This window comes from Balaenoptera acutorostrata, chromosome 9 (assembly GCF_949987535.1).
Source record: "Balaenoptera acutorostrata chromosome 9, mBalAcu1.1, whole genome shotgun sequence".
NCBI lineage: Eukaryota > Metazoa > Chordata > Mammalia > Artiodactyla > Balaenopteridae > Balaenoptera > Balaenoptera acutorostrata.
Window position 1 is genome coordinate 32,544,501 of NC_080072.1, and position 19,236 is coordinate 32,563,736.

At 38.1% G+C, this 19,236-nt stretch overlaps 1 protein-coding gene across 1 annotated transcript in view; it reads left to right on the forward strand.

The window, feature by feature from the left end:
- The first annotated feature begins 7,225 nt into the window (after positions 1-7,225).
- The window catches only part of SLC5A12 (solute carrier family 5 member 12), a 45,968-nt gene continuing 33,957 nt past the window's right edge, over positions 7,226-19,236 (forward strand). Inside the window, exons 1-4 of the mRNA XM_007180985.3 lie at positions 7,226-7,919; positions 14,386-14,451; positions 15,980-16,031; positions 18,462-18,529. Coding sequence (XP_007181047.2) covers positions 7,581-7,919; positions 14,386-14,451; positions 15,980-16,031; positions 18,462-18,529 — 525 coding nt within the window. The 5' untranslated portion in view covers positions 7,226-7,580. The remainder of the gene's footprint in view (positions 7,920-14,385; positions 14,452-15,979; positions 16,032-18,461; positions 18,530-19,236) is intronic.

Sequence of the window (19,236 nt, forward strand, 5' to 3'; positions counted from 1 at the left end):
CAGGATCAACGCAAGGAACCTTGATTATCACTGCTCTGTTTTGCTGGAGATATGTTGATTATCCACATTCAGGTTGACAGGGTAGATAACCCCAGATTTTTCTCTATTACTTTTGAAAAGTCTCCCCATCAAAGCTGGAAAAGTGAGTAAGTAGAAATTGTCTTTGTAAGACACACTCAGTACAAAGAGCATAGATTTTAGTCACCTAGAATTAGACTTGAGGATAAAACCACCGCTTGGTGACTGTGTGAACTTGATATTGATTTGGACAAAGCACTTCTATGTGCATTTTCTTCCATTTGCAAGATGGGACTATTGACACTTATTTTAACAGATTTTTATAGCGGTAAAGGGACCAAAATGATATGATATATGAAAGTCTCAGACACATAGTAGGTTCTGTCCCCTTTTGAAACTTATTCAAAAGTTCTATTTTAATGGCCTGAACTAAACAAGGAATTCCTTCCTTTTATGCTTATTTAACAAAATCAAACTCATAGTAGATCATGCTGGTGGTTTTCCCCTTTGGCATTCTAAAATGGAGAGGTTGCTTGGTATCTAAGGATGTTTAACAAAGGACCTTGAGCCTCACGCTCAATTACCCTCCCAACTAGACATTCACTGTAAGTGTTCTACTTGTTTGTTGTAGATGTGTGGTGCCATTAGTCTGTTTTAACATTACATGATGTTCCCTGCTGGACTCTGAAATTTGCCTCTTAAACTTGCAAATCACCATTTTTCAAATTTGTTAAGTGTACGTAGAATGAATGAATAAAGTTTTAGCTACTGTCAGATATAGCTATAATGAATTCTGAGAATCTAATAGAATGAAATATAAATTTCAGTTTTTATTTAGATGCGAAAACGTGTTTGGAGGTAGATAAATATTTCAGCTTTTTAAAAAAAATCTTGGAAAATTTTCTTTTAGTTTTCCTTTTTTCTCAGTAAAGCAAGATTTAAACATAGATTACAAAGATGAAAGAAACCCCTAGAAGTCATATAATTTAATTTGTTGAGCGTCTACTATGGGACAGAGACTTCTAGGTACTAAGAGTACCTCAGAGAACAAAATAGAGCCCTTTGTGGAGCTTATATTCTAGTGGGGAGATGTTAACATTTAAAATATGATATGGTATATTAGTAGGAGATACATTTTATGGAGAATGAAGAGAGCAGAGATTTAGAATGTGGTTGTTTGCAATTTAAATAGGTTGTTTGGTCAAGGAAGGTGACATTTGAGCAGTCTTGAAAAGGTAATTTAGTTACTTAAATTAATCTAATTATCTAATTATTAACATGATATACCATTTTCAAATGTGGTAGCTCAGAACCAGAGAAATCAGTAATGTGTCTAAAAATCACATGATTGTTTATTGAGAGGGTGGAGAAAGAAATTTGGTCCTTGTTGCAGATAAAGGATGTTTTCCACTATATCTCACCAGGGCTTGGGAAACAAACATTTTTCTAGTGAGAGTATGTGAATGAAATTCAGATGTCAACACTTGGATGCCCTAAATCTTCCAACCTTTTCAGATCACTCCTCTCTTTACTATTTGGAAGAAAAAAAGAAAGAAGGAAAGGAAAGAAGGGGAAAAGAAAGAAAAAGAAAGGAAGAAAGAGAGAAAGAGAGGAAGGAAGGAAGGAAGAGGGAGGGAGGGAGGAAGGGAGGGAGGAAGGAAGGGAGGGAGGAAGGAAGGGAGGGGAGAGGGAGAAGGGTAGGAGGAAAAGAAAGACAAGAAAGAAATCTCCATATCCTGACTCTGATAGAATACCAAGTGCTCTTCCCTACTTAACCTCAAAGATCATAAAGCTCTCAGGAGCTCTTTCTCCAATTTTTGTTTCTTCCAGGTTCTCAATCTCCTACGTGTCTCTCTTCCTTCACTAATATTATGTCATCCTGCTCCATTTTGAGATCAAAGATGAACACAGATTTTTTTTCCCTTTAATTAAATGATAAAACATGAATACAATACCAGTGATACAGGAGGTTTTCCCTAAAGGTTAGGAGAAAAGACGGGAACTACACTCCAGCACAACATGGCTAAAACTTAACATTTATTTGGAGGTCTAATGGACAGTATGGTGACTATAGTTAATAATATTGTATTATATATTGGACAGTTGCTAAGAGAGTAGATCTTAAATGTTCTCACCCTTCCCTTCACCAAAAAGGGGTAATTATGTGGAGTGATGGAGATGTTACAGAATCCTACTGTGGTAACCATTTTGCAGTATATAAGTGCATCAAATCATCATGTTGTACACCTTAAACTTACACATGTTATATGTTATTATATCTCAACAAAGCTAGAATAAATTTAATATTAATTATTTCCATTGTTAAAATCCCTTTGGCTCTCCCTTATACTGAGACAGTCTCACTAGTTTTGAGAAATGTCTCTGACTCCATTCACATTTGTGTACCATTTCCTTGTCTTTACTCCTATGCCATGTCTCTAACACCATTCCCAAGGGTAAAAGAAGAAAAAAAAATTAATTAATTTGCAGGCAGAGTTTTTGCTTCTTCACTTTCTCCTCAAACCTAAACTTTCTATATTCATAAAAATACCAGCTAATCAAGAGACTTCTACAGCAGAGCTCCAGGCCATGTCTTCTGCTCAAAGGAGGAGCAGAAACTCTGGATTTATAGTTTTTCTTTTTCATGATAAAATTCTTGGATGTGGTCCCTTCTTCATCAGTCTCTGTAAGAATTATATAGAATTTTCTTCCTCAGGATAGGAATTATTCAATTTCCCTTGGAAGAGAAAATTGGGTGCAGTCCCTTTGCAGTTTGAAAAAAAAAAACACGATAATTTCTGTTCAACTGTAGCTTGACACACTAGTTTGTCTCCTAGGGGTTGGTTTGATAGGCATGATCATTGAGAGAAGAACTTTATGGGGAGGACTGCTTTTAAAACCTGATTTAAGCAGCTTACTTACCATGTCGGGAGTTCTTTGAGTCACCCTTAATAACGTCCACTGGATTAAAAAATTCATTCATCATGTAAAATTATTAGAATGAATTAATCTCTCTGAGGCACAGTTCTGATCATACCACTTCCCTGTCCAAATTCAAAACAAAACAAAATAACAGCCACGAAAAGGTAATATAGTGATAATGCAATCTCAAAATGGACAAGTCCTGTCCTATTTTTCTCCTTTCTGTCCTAGGCCAAAGTAAACATGGTGTGCATAGCCTGCTATTAGGAATATTGCAACAGTGGTTCTTTTCCCTGGATACCCTATCCTTCCAGTTCTTTACCCTTCCCCCCACCCTTACCTTGGTAGCATTCAATGTCCAACTGTTTTCCTCTTTTCCATTATAAATACTCTATGCCAGGTGCAGAACTATTTTACACTACAGAGACTACAAATGATCACAACTATGAACCTAACCTATTAGACAAGAGGGTAATTGAGTAGCTGGGCCTTGTTAAGGTAGTGTGTGTGTGTGTGTGTGTGTGTGTGTGTGTGTGTGAGTGTGTGTGGCAGGTGATGGTGTTTACATTCTAACAAGGGTCCCAGCTTTACATTAAAGGAATAAAGTAGAGGTGGTGGCCTTGGAGGTCCCTGCAAGAGGGTGCAGGAGATACTGAGATTTCTCCAAAGAAGCACATTTTCCTTTGTTCTCCTCCCATGTTAGTATTTCTGACATAGGGATGTACTTTCTAACTTATGTAGCCATTGAATGTTTTGGCTTTTTGTTTTCCCTGAAAAGTTATGAATAAATGGGTGCTATGCTTTATAATCAGCATGAACCTTGTATAGAGTGAGTTTTGATGGGATAGACAGAGAGTATGAAGACACTGGATACTACCAGAGGGAGAAAGTGTAAAGAAATAGAAAATAACTGAGAATTAAATTAATACATTAATGCTGTGCCTTATAAACAGCAAAATGTTGGAAGCAAGGAATACTTTACTGTGAGAGGCATGAGGTTCACATCCCGAACCATTAGCCACTCTGCTTCCCCACTGTTTTGAAGTCCAAGACCAGTGGAAGTCATGTAGATAATACAGTTTCTTGATGAAGGTTAATTGAATCAGCAGTACTCATCAACTTTTCAGCTACAGGCTTCTAGTATTTAACCTCAGGACCTCATTGATGTAATAATAGTGTTTTGAATTAACATTCACCAGACTTGTACAAGTTGTCCACATGCCTTGTGGATTGTACATTAACACTTAAGTGATGTTAATATTAAAGCATAAAATAGTCAAGTTTCTGAAAGCTGGAGCTCTGATTTTCTGCTGAGACTGTTAACAAATAAAAATCTGTTATATAATTAGAATACCCCACGGTACAAATTAGTAAAAGCCAAGGTCAAGACAAAATATAAAAGACCTATTTTTCCCATTAACCCTGATTATATCAACTGTGTAAACTTAGAGGAGGAATTTAAACAACAGGACACAGACAACTCCTGGCAGAACTTTTGCACATTTATTTGCAACTAAAAGCATATTTCAGCCATCAAAGCTTTGTGTGGTCAAATTCAAATCCATGGATCAAAGTAGGGAGTGCAGACAGTACCCAGACTAAACAAATAATAAAAGATTCATTCAGTTACTCAGATGTCAAAAACAAAATTAAAGTTTCCTCTGTTTGATAGGAAATATTTCTGGCCTTGGACATTATGGATAATTTTTGTTTTCTTCTCTTGCGTTTTGGATGAGTTCCTTACTTTCTACAATAGCTAACTATGTATAGCTACATAATAACTACGTACTGGGCACTCTGGACCAGGCCTTGTGCCTCTGCCTTCAATGAGTTGGTCATCTACAACTGCTGACTGGCTTATACAGACATACACTTAGAGATTCTTTAAAATAGGTGAGGATATTCTCAGAGTAAAAAGTGAGTACCAAGGGAGGCTGCTTCCTACAGGAGTTGGGGGAGAGGGCAGCAGGAGATGTGAGTCAGGGAAGGCTCCACAGAGCAAGATAGACATGAACTAGATCTTGTGGAACATACTGGTTTTGTAGGGATGGTGTTGGGGAAGACCTTTGAGAAGGCAGGAGAAGCATGAATGATGTAGAGAAATTGTCCTCCAGAAGCTTGCTGGGGGTACTTCAGAACAATAAACAGAGTCTAATAGGAGCAGAATCAAGAATCCATAACTGTTTTGTAAATAAGTTCATTCGTATCATTATTTTAAAAATTCCAGGGCTTCCCTGGTGGTGCAGTGGTTGAGAATCTGCCTGCCAATTCAGGGGACACGGGTTCGAGCCCTGCTCTGGGAAGACCCCACATGCCACGGAGCAACTAGGCCCGTGAGCCACAACTACTGAGCCTGCGCATCTGGAGCCTGTGCTCCGCAACAAGAGAGGCTGCGACAGTGAGAGGCCCGCGCACCGCGATGAAGAGTGGCCCCCACTCGCCGCAACTAGAGAAAAGACCACACACAGAAACGAAGACCCAACACAGCCAAAAATAAATAAATAAATAAATAAAGTGTAAAATTAAAAAAAAAAATTCCACATGTAAGCGATATCATATGATATTTGTCTTTCTCTGTCTGACTTACTTCACTTAGTATGATAATCTCCAGGTCCATCCATGTAGCTGCAAATGGCATGATTTCATTCTTTTTAATGGCTGAGTAATATTCCATCACATATATGCACTGCATCTTCTTTATGCATTCACCTGTCAATGGACATTTAGGTTGCCTCCATGTCTTGGCTATTGTAAACAGTGCTGCAATGAACATTGGGGTGTGTGTATCCTTTCAAACCATGTTTTTCTGCAGATATATGCCCAGGAGTGGGATTGCTGTATAATATGGTAGTTCTATTTTTAGTTTCTTCAGCAACTTCCATACTGCTCTCCATAGTGGCTGTACCAATTTACATTCCCACAAACAGTGTAGGAGGGTTCCCTTGTCTCTACACCCTCTCTAGCATTTATCGTTTGTAAATTTTTTTGATGATGGCCATTCTGACCAGTGTGAGGTGATATCTCATTGTAGTTTTGATTTGCATTTCTCTAATAATTAGTGATGTTGAGCATCTTTTCATGTGCCTCTGGGCCATCTATATGTCTTCTTTGGAGAAATGTCTATTCAGGTCTTCTGTCCATTTTTTTGATTGGGTTGTTTGTTTTTTTAATAGTGAGCTCATGAGCTGTTTGTAAATTTTGGAGACTAATCCCTTGTCGGTTGCATCATTTGCAAATATTTTCTCCCATTCTGTGGGTTGTCTTTTTGTTTTGTTTATGGTTTCCTTTGTTGTGCAAAACAGAAACAGACTCACAGACTTAGAGAATGAACTTATGGTTACCAGTGGGGAAGGCTGGGGGGGAGGGATAGATAGGGAGTGTGGGATTGACATGTACATACTGCTATATTTTACATAGATAACCAACAAGGACCTACTGTATAGCACAGGGAATTCTGCTCAGTATTCTGTAATAACCTAAATGGGAAAGGAATTTGAAAAAGAATAGCTACATGTATATGTATATGTATAACTGAATCACATTGCTGTACACCTGAAACTAACACAACATTGTTAATCGACTATACTCCAACGTAAAATTTAAAAAATAAAAAAGAGAAATAATTTTAAGGCACATAAGAAAAAGAATCTATAACTGGATTCTTACCTTCTTTCTCTCATTTGTCCCGGTCTTAACTAAAACTTTACCTCTGTGTACAAGAGTTGTGAATGGGTCAAAATGAAGGAGAGACAGAAAAGATAAAACTGAGGACTACAAACGATTTGTTAATTATTGGTAAATTTATTTTCTGAAGGCTAGAGTCAAAAGAGAGTCAACTCTATTATGTTCCAGGGCGCTTCACTATAAGCACACATAATAGCTAATTATTATCAGAATAAAGAGGGTCAGAAAGTCAGAGACACTTAAAGACTCATCATAACCCTCTGAGGTGTTATTATGCCATGTTCCAGATGAAGCTCTGAGGGGTTAAATATTTCATCAGCAATATCACAGCTCACTTAAGTTTGCACCAACTTGAGCAAAGGTCTCCTGATCCCTCGTTCTTTATTCCTTTTCCCCCCACACCCACCGTCTCATGGAGTTGCAGGTACACACCTTCACCCTCCCTTACTCAGAAGGAAGATACAGGTGATAGTTGTGTTGGCATTTTACAGATTCTGTTTCACTCATTAAAAATGCTGAGGTGGTAAACTTGTATCACTTCTATGGTTCCCAGTAATGTTTAACCTTAAGTTTAAAAAAGTCTAGGAGATTAAAGAGCATGTTATCTGGCAAGTCCATTCCACCCCCGGTGGTTATTAATTTCGGAACACATCTGAATTCCTTCTCTGTGGCACATGCTTTAGCAGAGGAAAAGACAGCTCCAGGCTAGGGTCAGATTTCAAGTTCTCATCTGTTGGTACCACTACCAGATCCCTCTTTGTCGTCAACTTTTGAGATCTTCCCTGAGTACAACTTGGTTTCCGAAGTGCTACACAAGTGCCTCTGGTCATCATTCTCTTCACACAACCACAGTCTCCTCTCCTGGAAAAGCGTCTACTATACTGAGCTTTGCTTTTGGAAAGAACTTCTCCCTGAGACCAGGTTGAGAGCAACTCTCTGGTTTCATACTTCCCAGCATGGAGGTGAAGAACTTTGAAGTTTGGGATTATGTAGTCTTTGCAGCCCTCTTTGTCATTTCCTCTGGAATTGGGGTGTTCTTTGCCATTAGGGAGAGAAAAAAGGCAACTTCAAGGGAGTTTCTGGTTGGGGGACGGCAAATGACCTTTGGCCCCGTGGCGTTGTCTCTGACAGCCAGCTTCATGTCCGCTGTCACTGTCCTGGGGACCCCGGCCGAGGTCTACCGCTTTGGGGCATCCTTCATCCTCTTCTTCATTGCATACGCATTTGTTATCATCTTCACATCAGAGCTCTTTCTCCCTGTGTTCTACAGATCTGGCATCACCAGCACATATGAGGTAAGACAACTACTTCCTTCATCTTCACTTTGGGAGGTAGTCGCTGTTTCCCCTCCACTTGAACATGTTTTGTTATTCTTGCTTTTTTCTCTAGTAATACACATTGTCTTGATAATTAATAACCCATGATAGTTGAAAAACACTCACTTATTTTCAGGGCAATTACACATCATGGGAAAAAATATTGCAGTGTTATTGGGGAAAGCTTAAGCTTTGGATACAGATACACTTGTATCCAAAGACATCTACAGACACCTACACCTTCCATCTGTAGAACAGAAATAACAAAGTCAAGCCCACGAGGCTACTTCAATGATTAAATGAGAACCTGTAGGTAAACATCTAATATACTGCCTAACTTGTAGGAGATTCTCAATGAAGGAAAGCTGATGTTATTACTTGTATTATTATTAACATCAGTATTCTGAAAAGCAGGAAGAACATTGTGTATTGTCACTTTTCAGCTAAGAAAATGGAGATACAGATAGATGACTTAGTCAAGATTGTACAGTGGATAGTACAGTTTTAGTAAAACAGTTCAGTTACTACATTAAACCAATTGCAAATATATAACTGAGGAGATTTGAGACAGTACAGATAGAGGACATATAAGCATTTCATTGAATTTAATTTACCATTTACCTTTGCCCTTTACATATTTTTTAAATTGTAGTACCCTAATAAGAAGAAATTCAGATTGTGTAAAGTACGTATTTTGGGACTGCCTCTTTCTTTATAAGAATTAGCAGTGTGGCATAGGGGTTAAAAGTATGAACTCTAAACTCAGGCTGCTTGGCTTTGAATACTAGCTCTGCTGCTTAACTAGCTGCATGACTTTGGGAAAATGACTTACCTTCTCTGTACCTGATTTTCACACATGTAAAATAAGAATAATAAAACTACCTATCTGAAAGAATGTCTGTGAGGAATAAATGAGTTATTACATGCAAATACTTTTAACAGAGCCTGGCAAGTTGTAAATGCCATGGAAGAGTTTTATATTATTTATCATTATTTTTCTTGTTGTTACAGTCGCCAAATTTCTACCAATCTGTGTATAGAAACTTGAATTTATGTTTATTTGTTCATCGTCCATTTTCTGCTACCATATATAGCCATAGATGTTCTTACCAGGGTCTTTTAAAGTAGTGAAAACTGAAAGGGTAGAGTCTATTTCCCGACCTCTTGAATCTGGGATGGCCTTGTGACTTGCTTTGACCAATAGCATGTGGCAGAAGTGATGTGTGAATTGGAAGCTTAAGTCTCATGAGGCTTATAGCTTCTGCCTTTGCCTTCTTGGAATGTTGTCCTGATATAGCTATGTCAGGAAGTGGGTCTAGTTGTTCTAGCTTCTGGAGGATGAGTGAACAAGTAGAGAAGAACAGAAGCACACTGGCCAGCAGCCCACCAATCACCAGACATGTGAGTGATGCCATCTTGGATTTTCTCCCCCAGCTGACCTTCCCATTGATTGCAGCCCCATGGCAGCCCTGGAGAATCAAGTAGAGGAATCACCCAGCCAATCCTAAAAATTGTGAGAAATATTAAGTCCTTGGTTTTTAAGCCATTGAGTTTTGGGATTGTCAATAGCCAACTGATTTAAATGCTTTGATATGCAGGGGGATTTCAAGACTAATCTATGCCATCTGTGTTACTTTGTCACTCTCCTCTCCCATGTCAAAGCATAAGGAACCGTTCTCACCCTCAAGTTATAAATTAGGCTCAGCTCATTTGCAATATCATACATTTTCATTATCTCCACTTGGACAGTTTATAATTGGTCTCATCATGTTGTCTCCACTTCACTTAGAGTTATTTTCCTCTTTCTCTTACCAAACATTAATAGATCCAGTCTTATTTACCCTTAACACTACCCTGTGAGCTGATGTCTACCTGCTTTCTCATTTTTCTTGGACTTCTTAAACTAAATAGTTTCTGAACTACTTACTTCTCTCTAATCCAGACTTCTTCATTATAACGCCCAGGCTACTACTTCTTGCATAGTGTTTTCTAAGCATAGATTATACACTTTTTTTTTTTTCTGTAAATTGCTTTCCTTTTAGTTCTCCTTTAAATTACATTTGTGGCATTTTATTAATTATTTTTAAAATTTGAGAAATTAAATGTGTAGGTATAAGATATCATTATTGAGTATTATTTCAGTATAGTAGATAAAGTGACAAAATATTTGTTGTAAAATGGATATTTAGGGTGTGATAGGGTCTAAACCAATGTTATGAGGCCTTTTTAGGTCATTATAAGGATTGGTTTTTACTCTCAGTGAGATGGGTCATTGCACTGTTTGGGCAGGAGAGTGCTGTAATGTGATTTGTATTTTAAGAGTATTACTCTAGCTGTATGTTGAGGCTAATTATAAGGTTTTTACTGCTGAAGCAGGGGGTATAGTTAGGAAGCTATTGCTGTAACCTAGGCAAGAATGAGGTATTAGCGTGGAGACAGAGGGGATGATGCAAGTGAAATTTTGAAATGGGTGGAGGAGGTGCCAGGATTCTTTTATGAATTGCATGTGGGGAGTGAGACAGAAAGAGGAGTCAAGGATGACTCCATGATACTTGAACCAACATGAAAAGTGGACTTATTTCCTGAGATGGAAAATAGTGTGGCTATATCAGGTTTGGGGTTTTGAAAATAATTGAACATGATGGTAAATGTTACCTGTGCTATTTTTAAAAGCAAGCACAAAGCATGCAACTTTTCTGCTGAACTTCCATTTTTACTTTTGACTGTAGTTACAGCTATACACCGATCCAGGATGACCATTGGATATGTGAGTGAGTGAATACAATCTTTCAGATGGAGAATTATGCAGTTTGAATAGTCTCTTATTTCATGGATGAGAAACCAGAGACTTAGATTACAGAGTGAGATAGTGGCAAAGCTCAAACTAGAATTCAAGGTGTCTTACTTCTGATCTAGTTCTTTTTTTTTTCATATATATTTTTCTTAATACTGTCTCTCTAGTTTGACTGAATTGACTGAATTTAGAGGAACTAAACTGAGATGTTAAGACCATTGACTTTTGCAGATTCCTATAGCAGTTTTCTCACTACCTTTCCATTTTTCAGGAACAATTTCCCCTTTGCTTTCCTAGACTTCATATGCCAAACAGTCCCAAAGCCAATATCACATAGTTTGGATTTTGTTACACTTCTCCACTTCTGATACCACATTTTATATCAGTTATCTATTGCTGTGTAACATACCATCCCAAAGTAAATTTCTTAAACGAACAATTTTACCTGCTCACAATTTTGTGGATCAGTAATCTGACCTGAGCTCAAGAGAGTCTAGTAAGACAGTAAGGTTCTTCTGGTCTTACTTGGGGCCATCTCTGTAACTGCCATCAGCTAGAGGGTTGGTTAGTGGCTCGTTGGTCTAGGGGAACTCAGATGGGACAGCATGTAGCATACTAAACTTGGTCTCATCCTCTAGTAGGCTATCCTGGGCTCTTCATGTGATGGGAAAAGAATCCCTGTCAACCAGAAGACACAGCTCATTACACAGGCAATTTTGCAGTCTCCACTTGAATCATATTTGGTAGAAATATCACCGTCTTAAGTTGTGTTCCCCCAGAAACAAATCCTGAGACAAGGAGTTGAATGCAAGTCATTTTGGGGGGAAATGATTTTATTAAGCATTGGTAGGCAAGTGGCAAGTAAGACATGGAAAAAAAGGAAGCCAATAAAAGGTTTGTTTTTGAGCAGGTTGTAATTGTGAGCAACTGAGGTTCTATCTCACTGGGGATTTCTGGGGGACAGTACAGATCACATATCAGGGTTGGCCTCCTTGAAATGAAAATAACTGGGATTTTTTGGTCCAACTTCCTTTTGTCATTGGCTGAAAGCCAATGATAACACCCCCAAGCACTTCTAGTACACCCTGTGCAAGGGGTGAGATAAATCTCTCAAGCAGAAAATCACGGTGCAGTTAGATGCTATCAACATGTACTGGGACAGAGAGTGCCAATAAGCTCCAGGGGTCACACCCACAATGACTACTACAGTCACTAAGATCCCACTATATTCCTGTCCCTGCACTTGACGTTATCGTACACGATACCATTAGATCCTACAAATGCCAATTTTAGAAAGAGGTGGGCATCGTTTAGTGCAATAAACTAATCTTTCCAAGGACATGTGATTTGAACCCATGTTGTCTTCAGCTTAGAAGTTTTGCACTGTTCTTTATCCTATGATAGCTGAGACTTTCAGTTCCTCTCTCAGTGACTTCCTTACTTCTTTAAAAATATTTTCCTCGTACCTGGTGCCCTCAGTCACACATCCACTGGATTATTACCTGACTCACAGTGTACTGAATGTGTTGTCTGAAGAAAGATGGTCTGAAAATAAGGTGGTTCTTTCCTTGGGGGAAGGGTTGAGCAGTAAATTGGGAGATGTGGATTAGTGTGAAACTGAGTGACAATTCTGTCAAGAGGAGTCTTTTCTAGGGTTTCAAAGAAGGTTCCACCTTAAGCCATCAATCCACACTTACTTATGTATCATTTCTAGAAAAAGGACACATCAGTAAACTCCTGATTTAATCAGAATGATTTTTCTTAAATTAGATAAGAAAGAACTACTACCAATTAGAAATTACTACCAAGTACTACTACCAGGATATTAAGTCCTCAAGTCATTTGCTACTTTTAACATTTATTTTGTTCATTCAGTACATGTTTACCATGCACTGGAAGACAACTAGTGCCTTCTAGAATACTTGTTCAGGAATACCTTTCTTGACCTCCAACAGTAAATCAGATCCATCTGTTTAGTGTGTTCACAGCTCCCTGTAGCTTTTCTTCTAGTACATACCATCACTGTAACTTTACTTTAGTATAAATTTGTTAATGGTCTCCCCTAATCTGTAAAATGCTTTGTGACATGAACTATATAATATTTGCTATCATTGTATATCAGAATGCCATATAGAGGGCAAGTAATAAATATTTGTTAAATGAATGAATACATGAAAGACGAAGATAAAATGAATAAAATAAGACCCTGTTTACATGTACCAGGGAAAGTAAGTGTGGTAGGCTGAAAAATGCATCCCCCTCCCTCTAAAAATCATAATAAATGTTCTAATCCCAGGAACCTGTGACTGTTACCTTATATGGTTTAGAAAAAGAGATCTTTGCAAAGTTGATTAAGTTAAGGATCTTGAGATGGAGAGATTATCCTGGTTTAACCAGGCAGGCCTTAAGTATGATCACATTTATATGAGGGAGGCAGAAGGAGATTTGACAGACAGAAGAAAAGGCAGTGTGACCAAAGAGGCAGAGATTAGAGTGATAAAGCTAAAAGCTAAAGGACTGCCTGCAGCCACCAAAAACTCCAAAGAAGCAAGAAGTAAATTCTTCCCTAAGACCTCCAGAGGGAGCAGAGCCCTGCCAACACTTTGATTTTGGCCCAGTGAACTTGATTTTGAGCTCCTGGCTTCCAGAACTGTAAGAGAACACATTTCTGTTGCGTTAAGCCACCAAATTTGTGATATTTTGTTACAGTAGCCATAGGAAACAAAAACAGTAAGATATGTGAATCCAACGCTAAAATACAAGGCAGCAGGTGATCAAGTGTTATTACATATGAAAGAAGTTTAATATAGTTGCCCTAAATGCTCAGAGGAGAAAGTATGAGTAGGAATAGGAATGGCAATTGGGCTATCCTTTTTGAAAGATGACTAAGAATTGGTGAATTTGGAGAGAGGGAGGCTCTCTCACACTGAAAATCTGCCTACACAAAGGATAAATCTGCAGAGTACAAAGCATGCTGGTTGAATTATACATAATGATTTTATGTGGAGAATAAATCATGTGAGGGTTAGTGATGTGAGCTAAGACAGAAAGGGTGTGGGTCAGACAGTAGGGGGTTTAGAATGTCAAGCCTGGGATGTGCATTTTGTTTTGTCAATGATAGAGAATCACTGGAAAGTTTGAGGAAAAGCACGACATGACCAGAGTTCTGCTTTAGGAGAATCAATGCAGCAGGTGTGTGGTTGGTGGAATGCGTGGGCAAGGCTTGGAATTAGAGAGGTCAGTTAGGGGGCTACTGCGTTGATCTGGGAAAGAGGAAAGCAAGGCCTGAGCTGAACCTGGGGACAGTGGGGATATAAAAGGAAATAATGGCTTTAGCTTATCCACTAGGAAGAGCCCTGGATAATGAGCCAGAAAATCTGGTTTTTATTGAAGCAATAACAATTTAAAAATAAAAAACATTTATCTTCTCTGACCGTCAAGGGAAGCTTGAGCAAAAATTGAGTTTTACTATATCTTTGACTTTAAATAATCCAAATTTGTTTCCTTTTCTCCCAAGTACAGATAGCGTAAAATCATGTTATAAACTAAGCACTAAACTCAGAGAAATACCAAGAAAACAGAAAACCTTCTTAGCAGCCCTTACATAAAACTTGCTGATTCTTTGCATGTCCTTCTCTCTGTTCTTTCTAGTACTTACAACTACGATTCAACAAACCAGTTCGCTATGCGGCCACTGTCATCTACATTTTGCAGACGGTAAGTGGTAAGGGTTGCTGCAGAGGTGGATTGGGGAATGACAAGTATGGGTTTGTTTATTTCAGGGGGCAATTAACACAATTAAAAGAAAGATTAAACACTAAGAAGAAACTACTTTCTTCTAAGGATAGCACTTTCAAGACAAGTGATTATATCAAGGTATTTCCACATTTCATAGACCCCATATATCTGTACAAATAATGACAAACAAATATATATATATATAAAATAAACCACCAAGGGAAAAAAAAAAGCTTTTTCTTAAATTTATTTTGAACTCTTATTTAACCTGTTCAAGTTGCTTTTGATATGAAATGATCTGGTAACTAATTCTGTTTTGTTTTGTTTTTTACTAGTAAACTATGTTGAACCAGAAATACCCATTTTGCTGAAAATCTGTTTAAGACTATACTCTCAAACCAATATTCCCACATTCCCCTTTTGCACTCCTCTCCTGGGTTCTAGGGTGCCCTCTTGCTGCCCCACACTTGCCTGTGGGACACCCTCAATGCATTTCCCGTGACTCACCAAGAACTTTCTGCTAGAAGATAACTACCTTCTCTTTTCTTAATCAAAACTCCCACTCACTGACTGAAGGATTTAAGAACAAGAAAAGGAGGGAAACACCGCTCCTTGACCTGTCCATAGATATTTGCCTTTTAAAACCCCACATGGATCTCTAAATGGTGAAATTTCATTTAAAATTAAATGGGACTCCATCCACTTCCATCGGTGTAGTGGCTGCAGTTCTGGGAGCTTGAAGATATACCCCCTATGAAGATCACCCATGTTGGTAGTTTTCCCTGCATGGTGTTCTAATCACGAATTATTTCCATCTCCACTCTAAAATTTATATTTCAAATTGCTAAAATGTGTTTGTGTCATGGTGATATGTGTATGATGGGGTAGTGGAAGGGTGAATCAAAAACTTAACTTGAACCCTATTTTCATATCCTTCAGAAATATACCAGATCTAGCCATAAAAATCTCAAAATATGCAGCCATCTTAAAAGTCCAACACTCGGGCTTCTCTGGTGGTGCAGTGGTTGAAAATCTGCCTGCCCATGCAGGGGACACGGGTTCGAGCCCTGGTCTGGGAAGATCCCACATGCCGTGGAGCAACTAGGCCCGTGAGCCACAATTACTGAGCCTGCGTGTCTGGAGCCTGTGCTCCGCAGCAAGAGAGGCCGCGATAGTGAGAGGCCCGCGCACCACGATGAAGAGTGGCCCCTGCTTGCCACAACTAGAGAAAGCCCTCGCACAGAAATGAAGACCCAACACAGCCAAAAATAAAGAAAGAAAGAAAGAAAGAAAGAAGTCCAACACTCTTCCGCCATCTCATGCTTATTATCCCTTCTGCAAATTAGTTACAGTAGCCAAGGACTTCAAAACAAGAGTGCATGGGATTGAAGTGTTTGATGAAGAAGTTTAAGGAAATGTAGCTCTAAGGTCATAAGGAATTTTTTAGGCAGGCTTCCTTTCTGTGTCACTTTTCTCACTGTTCACCTGACTCTCGTCTCTCCACCAGATTCTCTACACAGGAGTGGTGGTGTATGCTCCTGCTCTGGCCCTCAATCAAGGTGAGCTAGCGACACTCTCTTGTACTGTCCACCATTTTTATACATGCCTTGTCACCTTGAGAAATATACACACAACATCTTGTTGAGGAGACATTCCTGTGGTTAGGATGCTTGAATTGCTGTAGTTGTCACAACATAAAGCTCTATAAATTGAACACTGAAAATAATGCAAATAACTAGTTACTTGATTTTATCCACATGATTCCAAACACCCAATTTGATTATTGTTTGTTTTCTAATCACTGAAGTTATGGCAATTTTTTTTGAAGTATGGTTGATTTACAGTATGTTTTGTTAGATTGTACATCAAAGTTATTCAGTTGTATATATATTTTTTCCAAATTATTTTCCATTATAAGTTATTACAAGATACTGAATATAGTTCCTTGTGCTATATAGTAAATCTTTGTTGTTTATCTTTTTTTTTCTATTGGAGTATAGTTGCTTTACAATGTTGTGTTAGTTTCTGCTGTACAATGAAGTGAATCAGCTATAAGTATACATACATCCCCTCCCTGTTGGACCTCCCTCCCACCCTCCCCCGCAATCCCACACATCTAGGTCATCACAGAGCACCGAGCTGATCTCTCTGTGCTATACAAAAGGTTCCCACTAGCTGGCTATTTTACACATAGTAGTGTATATATGTCAATCCTAATCTCCCAATTCATTCCACCCTCCCCTTCCCCATCCCCCATGTTCACATGTCTGTTCTCTACATCTGCGTCTCTATTCCTGCCTTGCAAGTGGTTCATCTGTACCATTTTTCTAGATTCCACATATATGTGTTAATATACAATATTTGTTTTTCTCTTTCTGACTTACTTAACTCTGTATGACAGACTCTAGGTCCATCCACATCTCTACAAATGACCCAATTTCATTCTTTTTTATGGCTGAGTAATATTCCATTGTGTATATGTACCACATCTTCTTTATCCATTTGTCTGTCGTTGGATATTCAGGTTGTTTCCATGTCCTGGCTATTGTAAATAGTGCTGCAATGAACACTGGGATACATGTGTCTTTTTTTTTTTAATTTTATTTATTTATTTTTTATACAGCAGGTTCTTATTAGTTATCTATTTTATACATATTAGTGTATATATGTTAATCCCAATCTCCCAATTCATCTCACCATTGCCACCCCCACCCCTGCTTTCCCCCCTTGGTGTCCATACGTTTCTTCTCTACATCTGTGTCTCTATTTTTGCCTTGCAAACCAGTTCATCTGTACCTTTTTTCTAGATTCCAAATATATGCATTAACCTACGATATTTGTTTTTCTCTTTCTGACTTACTTCACTCTGGATGACAGTCTCTAGGTCCATCCACGTCTCTACAAATGACCCAATTCCATTCTTTTTTATGGCTGAGTAATATTCCATTGTGTATGAGTACCACATCTTCTTTAACCATTCATCTGTCTATGGGCATTTAGGTTGCTTCCATAACCTGGCTATTGCAAATAGTGCTGCAATGAACATTGGGGTGCATGTGTCTTTTTGAATTATGGTTTTCTCAGGATATATGCCCAGTAGTGGGATTGCTGGGTCATATGGTAATTCTATTTTTAGTTTTTTAAGGAACCTCCATACTGTTCTCCCTGGTGGCTGTATCAATTTACATTCCCACCAACAGTGCAAGAGGGTTGCCTTTTCTCCACACCCTCTCCAGCATTTATTTTTGTAGATTTTTTGATGATGGCCATTCTGACTGGTGTGAGGTATGTATAGTAGTGTGTTTCAGTAATCCCATACTACTAACTTATCCCTACTCCTTCCCTTTCCCCTTTGGTAACCATAAGTTTGACAATTTTGTATGGTATATACACAACCACTAAATAAGGTCATCTATAATATATGGTCCTTTCTCAGTAATCTCATGAAGTAGATACTCTGAATACATGAGGAAAATGTGCTTGTAGTAATTATTTTAAGATTTATACTTGACCTCTTTGAAAGAATAGAGTCCTAGGGGAAAAAAGGAAAGAAGAAACAAAAGTAAAAGAAATTTCATAATAATACCTGTAATATTAGAAGTCCTCAGTATTCAATTTAATTGTGCTATGTGCTTATAATGAGAAATATTTATTCATGGTCAATGTTTAGGTGGTTTCAAAGTACTCAGACTAACTTTGTTAAGAAAAACAAACAAACAAACAATTGGTGCAGAGATTGGAACCTCCAGAATCTTAAGAGGAAAAATTTGGCTTTTAACATTACATGAAAATTATGGACTGGGTTGAGGTATAATAATGTAATAAAATAATCTTTATCAGAGGTGAGAAAATTTAATGAGACAACTCTAATTTGATTTCCATTTGCACACAAAGAACACAGACAAATATATTGTGACTTTTTCCTCATAAAGTTTGTTCTTTTACTTTCCTTAGAGAAACTTCTTTCAATATTTTTTCTCCTTTCATAGTGACTGGGTTTGATCTCTGGGGCTCTGTGTTTGCAACAGGAATTGTTTGCACATTCTACTGTACCCTGGTATGTATCTAGCTGTGAAAAAGTATTTAGCACTATCTCCTAATACGGGATAAGGGCAAATTTCCAACAACAGGGCATCTAAGTACAGCAGAAATTGTTATTCCACAATTAAATAGAAATATGCTGGCTTATCTGTCACAGTTTCCAGAAGAAGGTGCCGTTGTTTTGTTTAAAATTCTTTTCAGTACCAACCATTAATAGAATTTGGGCTCTGGGCTCATTTGAGAAAGCCATGGCTAAGAGAAGATTTAATGACAGAAATATCTCCGTGTTCGGAGGGTAGGTGACCATATGCAACTACTGAGAAAAAAAATGTGCTCATTTACAGCGATTATAAACCATAGGTAGCATTTATACTTCACTGTCTACTGGTTGAGGAATACAAAATGCATGAATGAACGATCAAGGATGGCTGGTATTTTGTAAACTTGAGGATTTCACAACTTGTTTTTGTCTCTTATAGATGGATAAGTTTGGATTACATTTAACATTTGGCCTTACACATGGTCAGTTTTAACCAAGGAACCTGGGTGGTATTGGCAATTATATTTATATAATTGTTACAATTGGTTTAGTTCAACAAACATTCATTGAGCACATATTATTTGCCACGCCCTGCAATAGAAATCTTTATTCGTCTGAGTCATTGGTACCATATATGGAGGCTTTAAGTAACCAGTTAAGAATATGGCAATGGTCCCCAGATA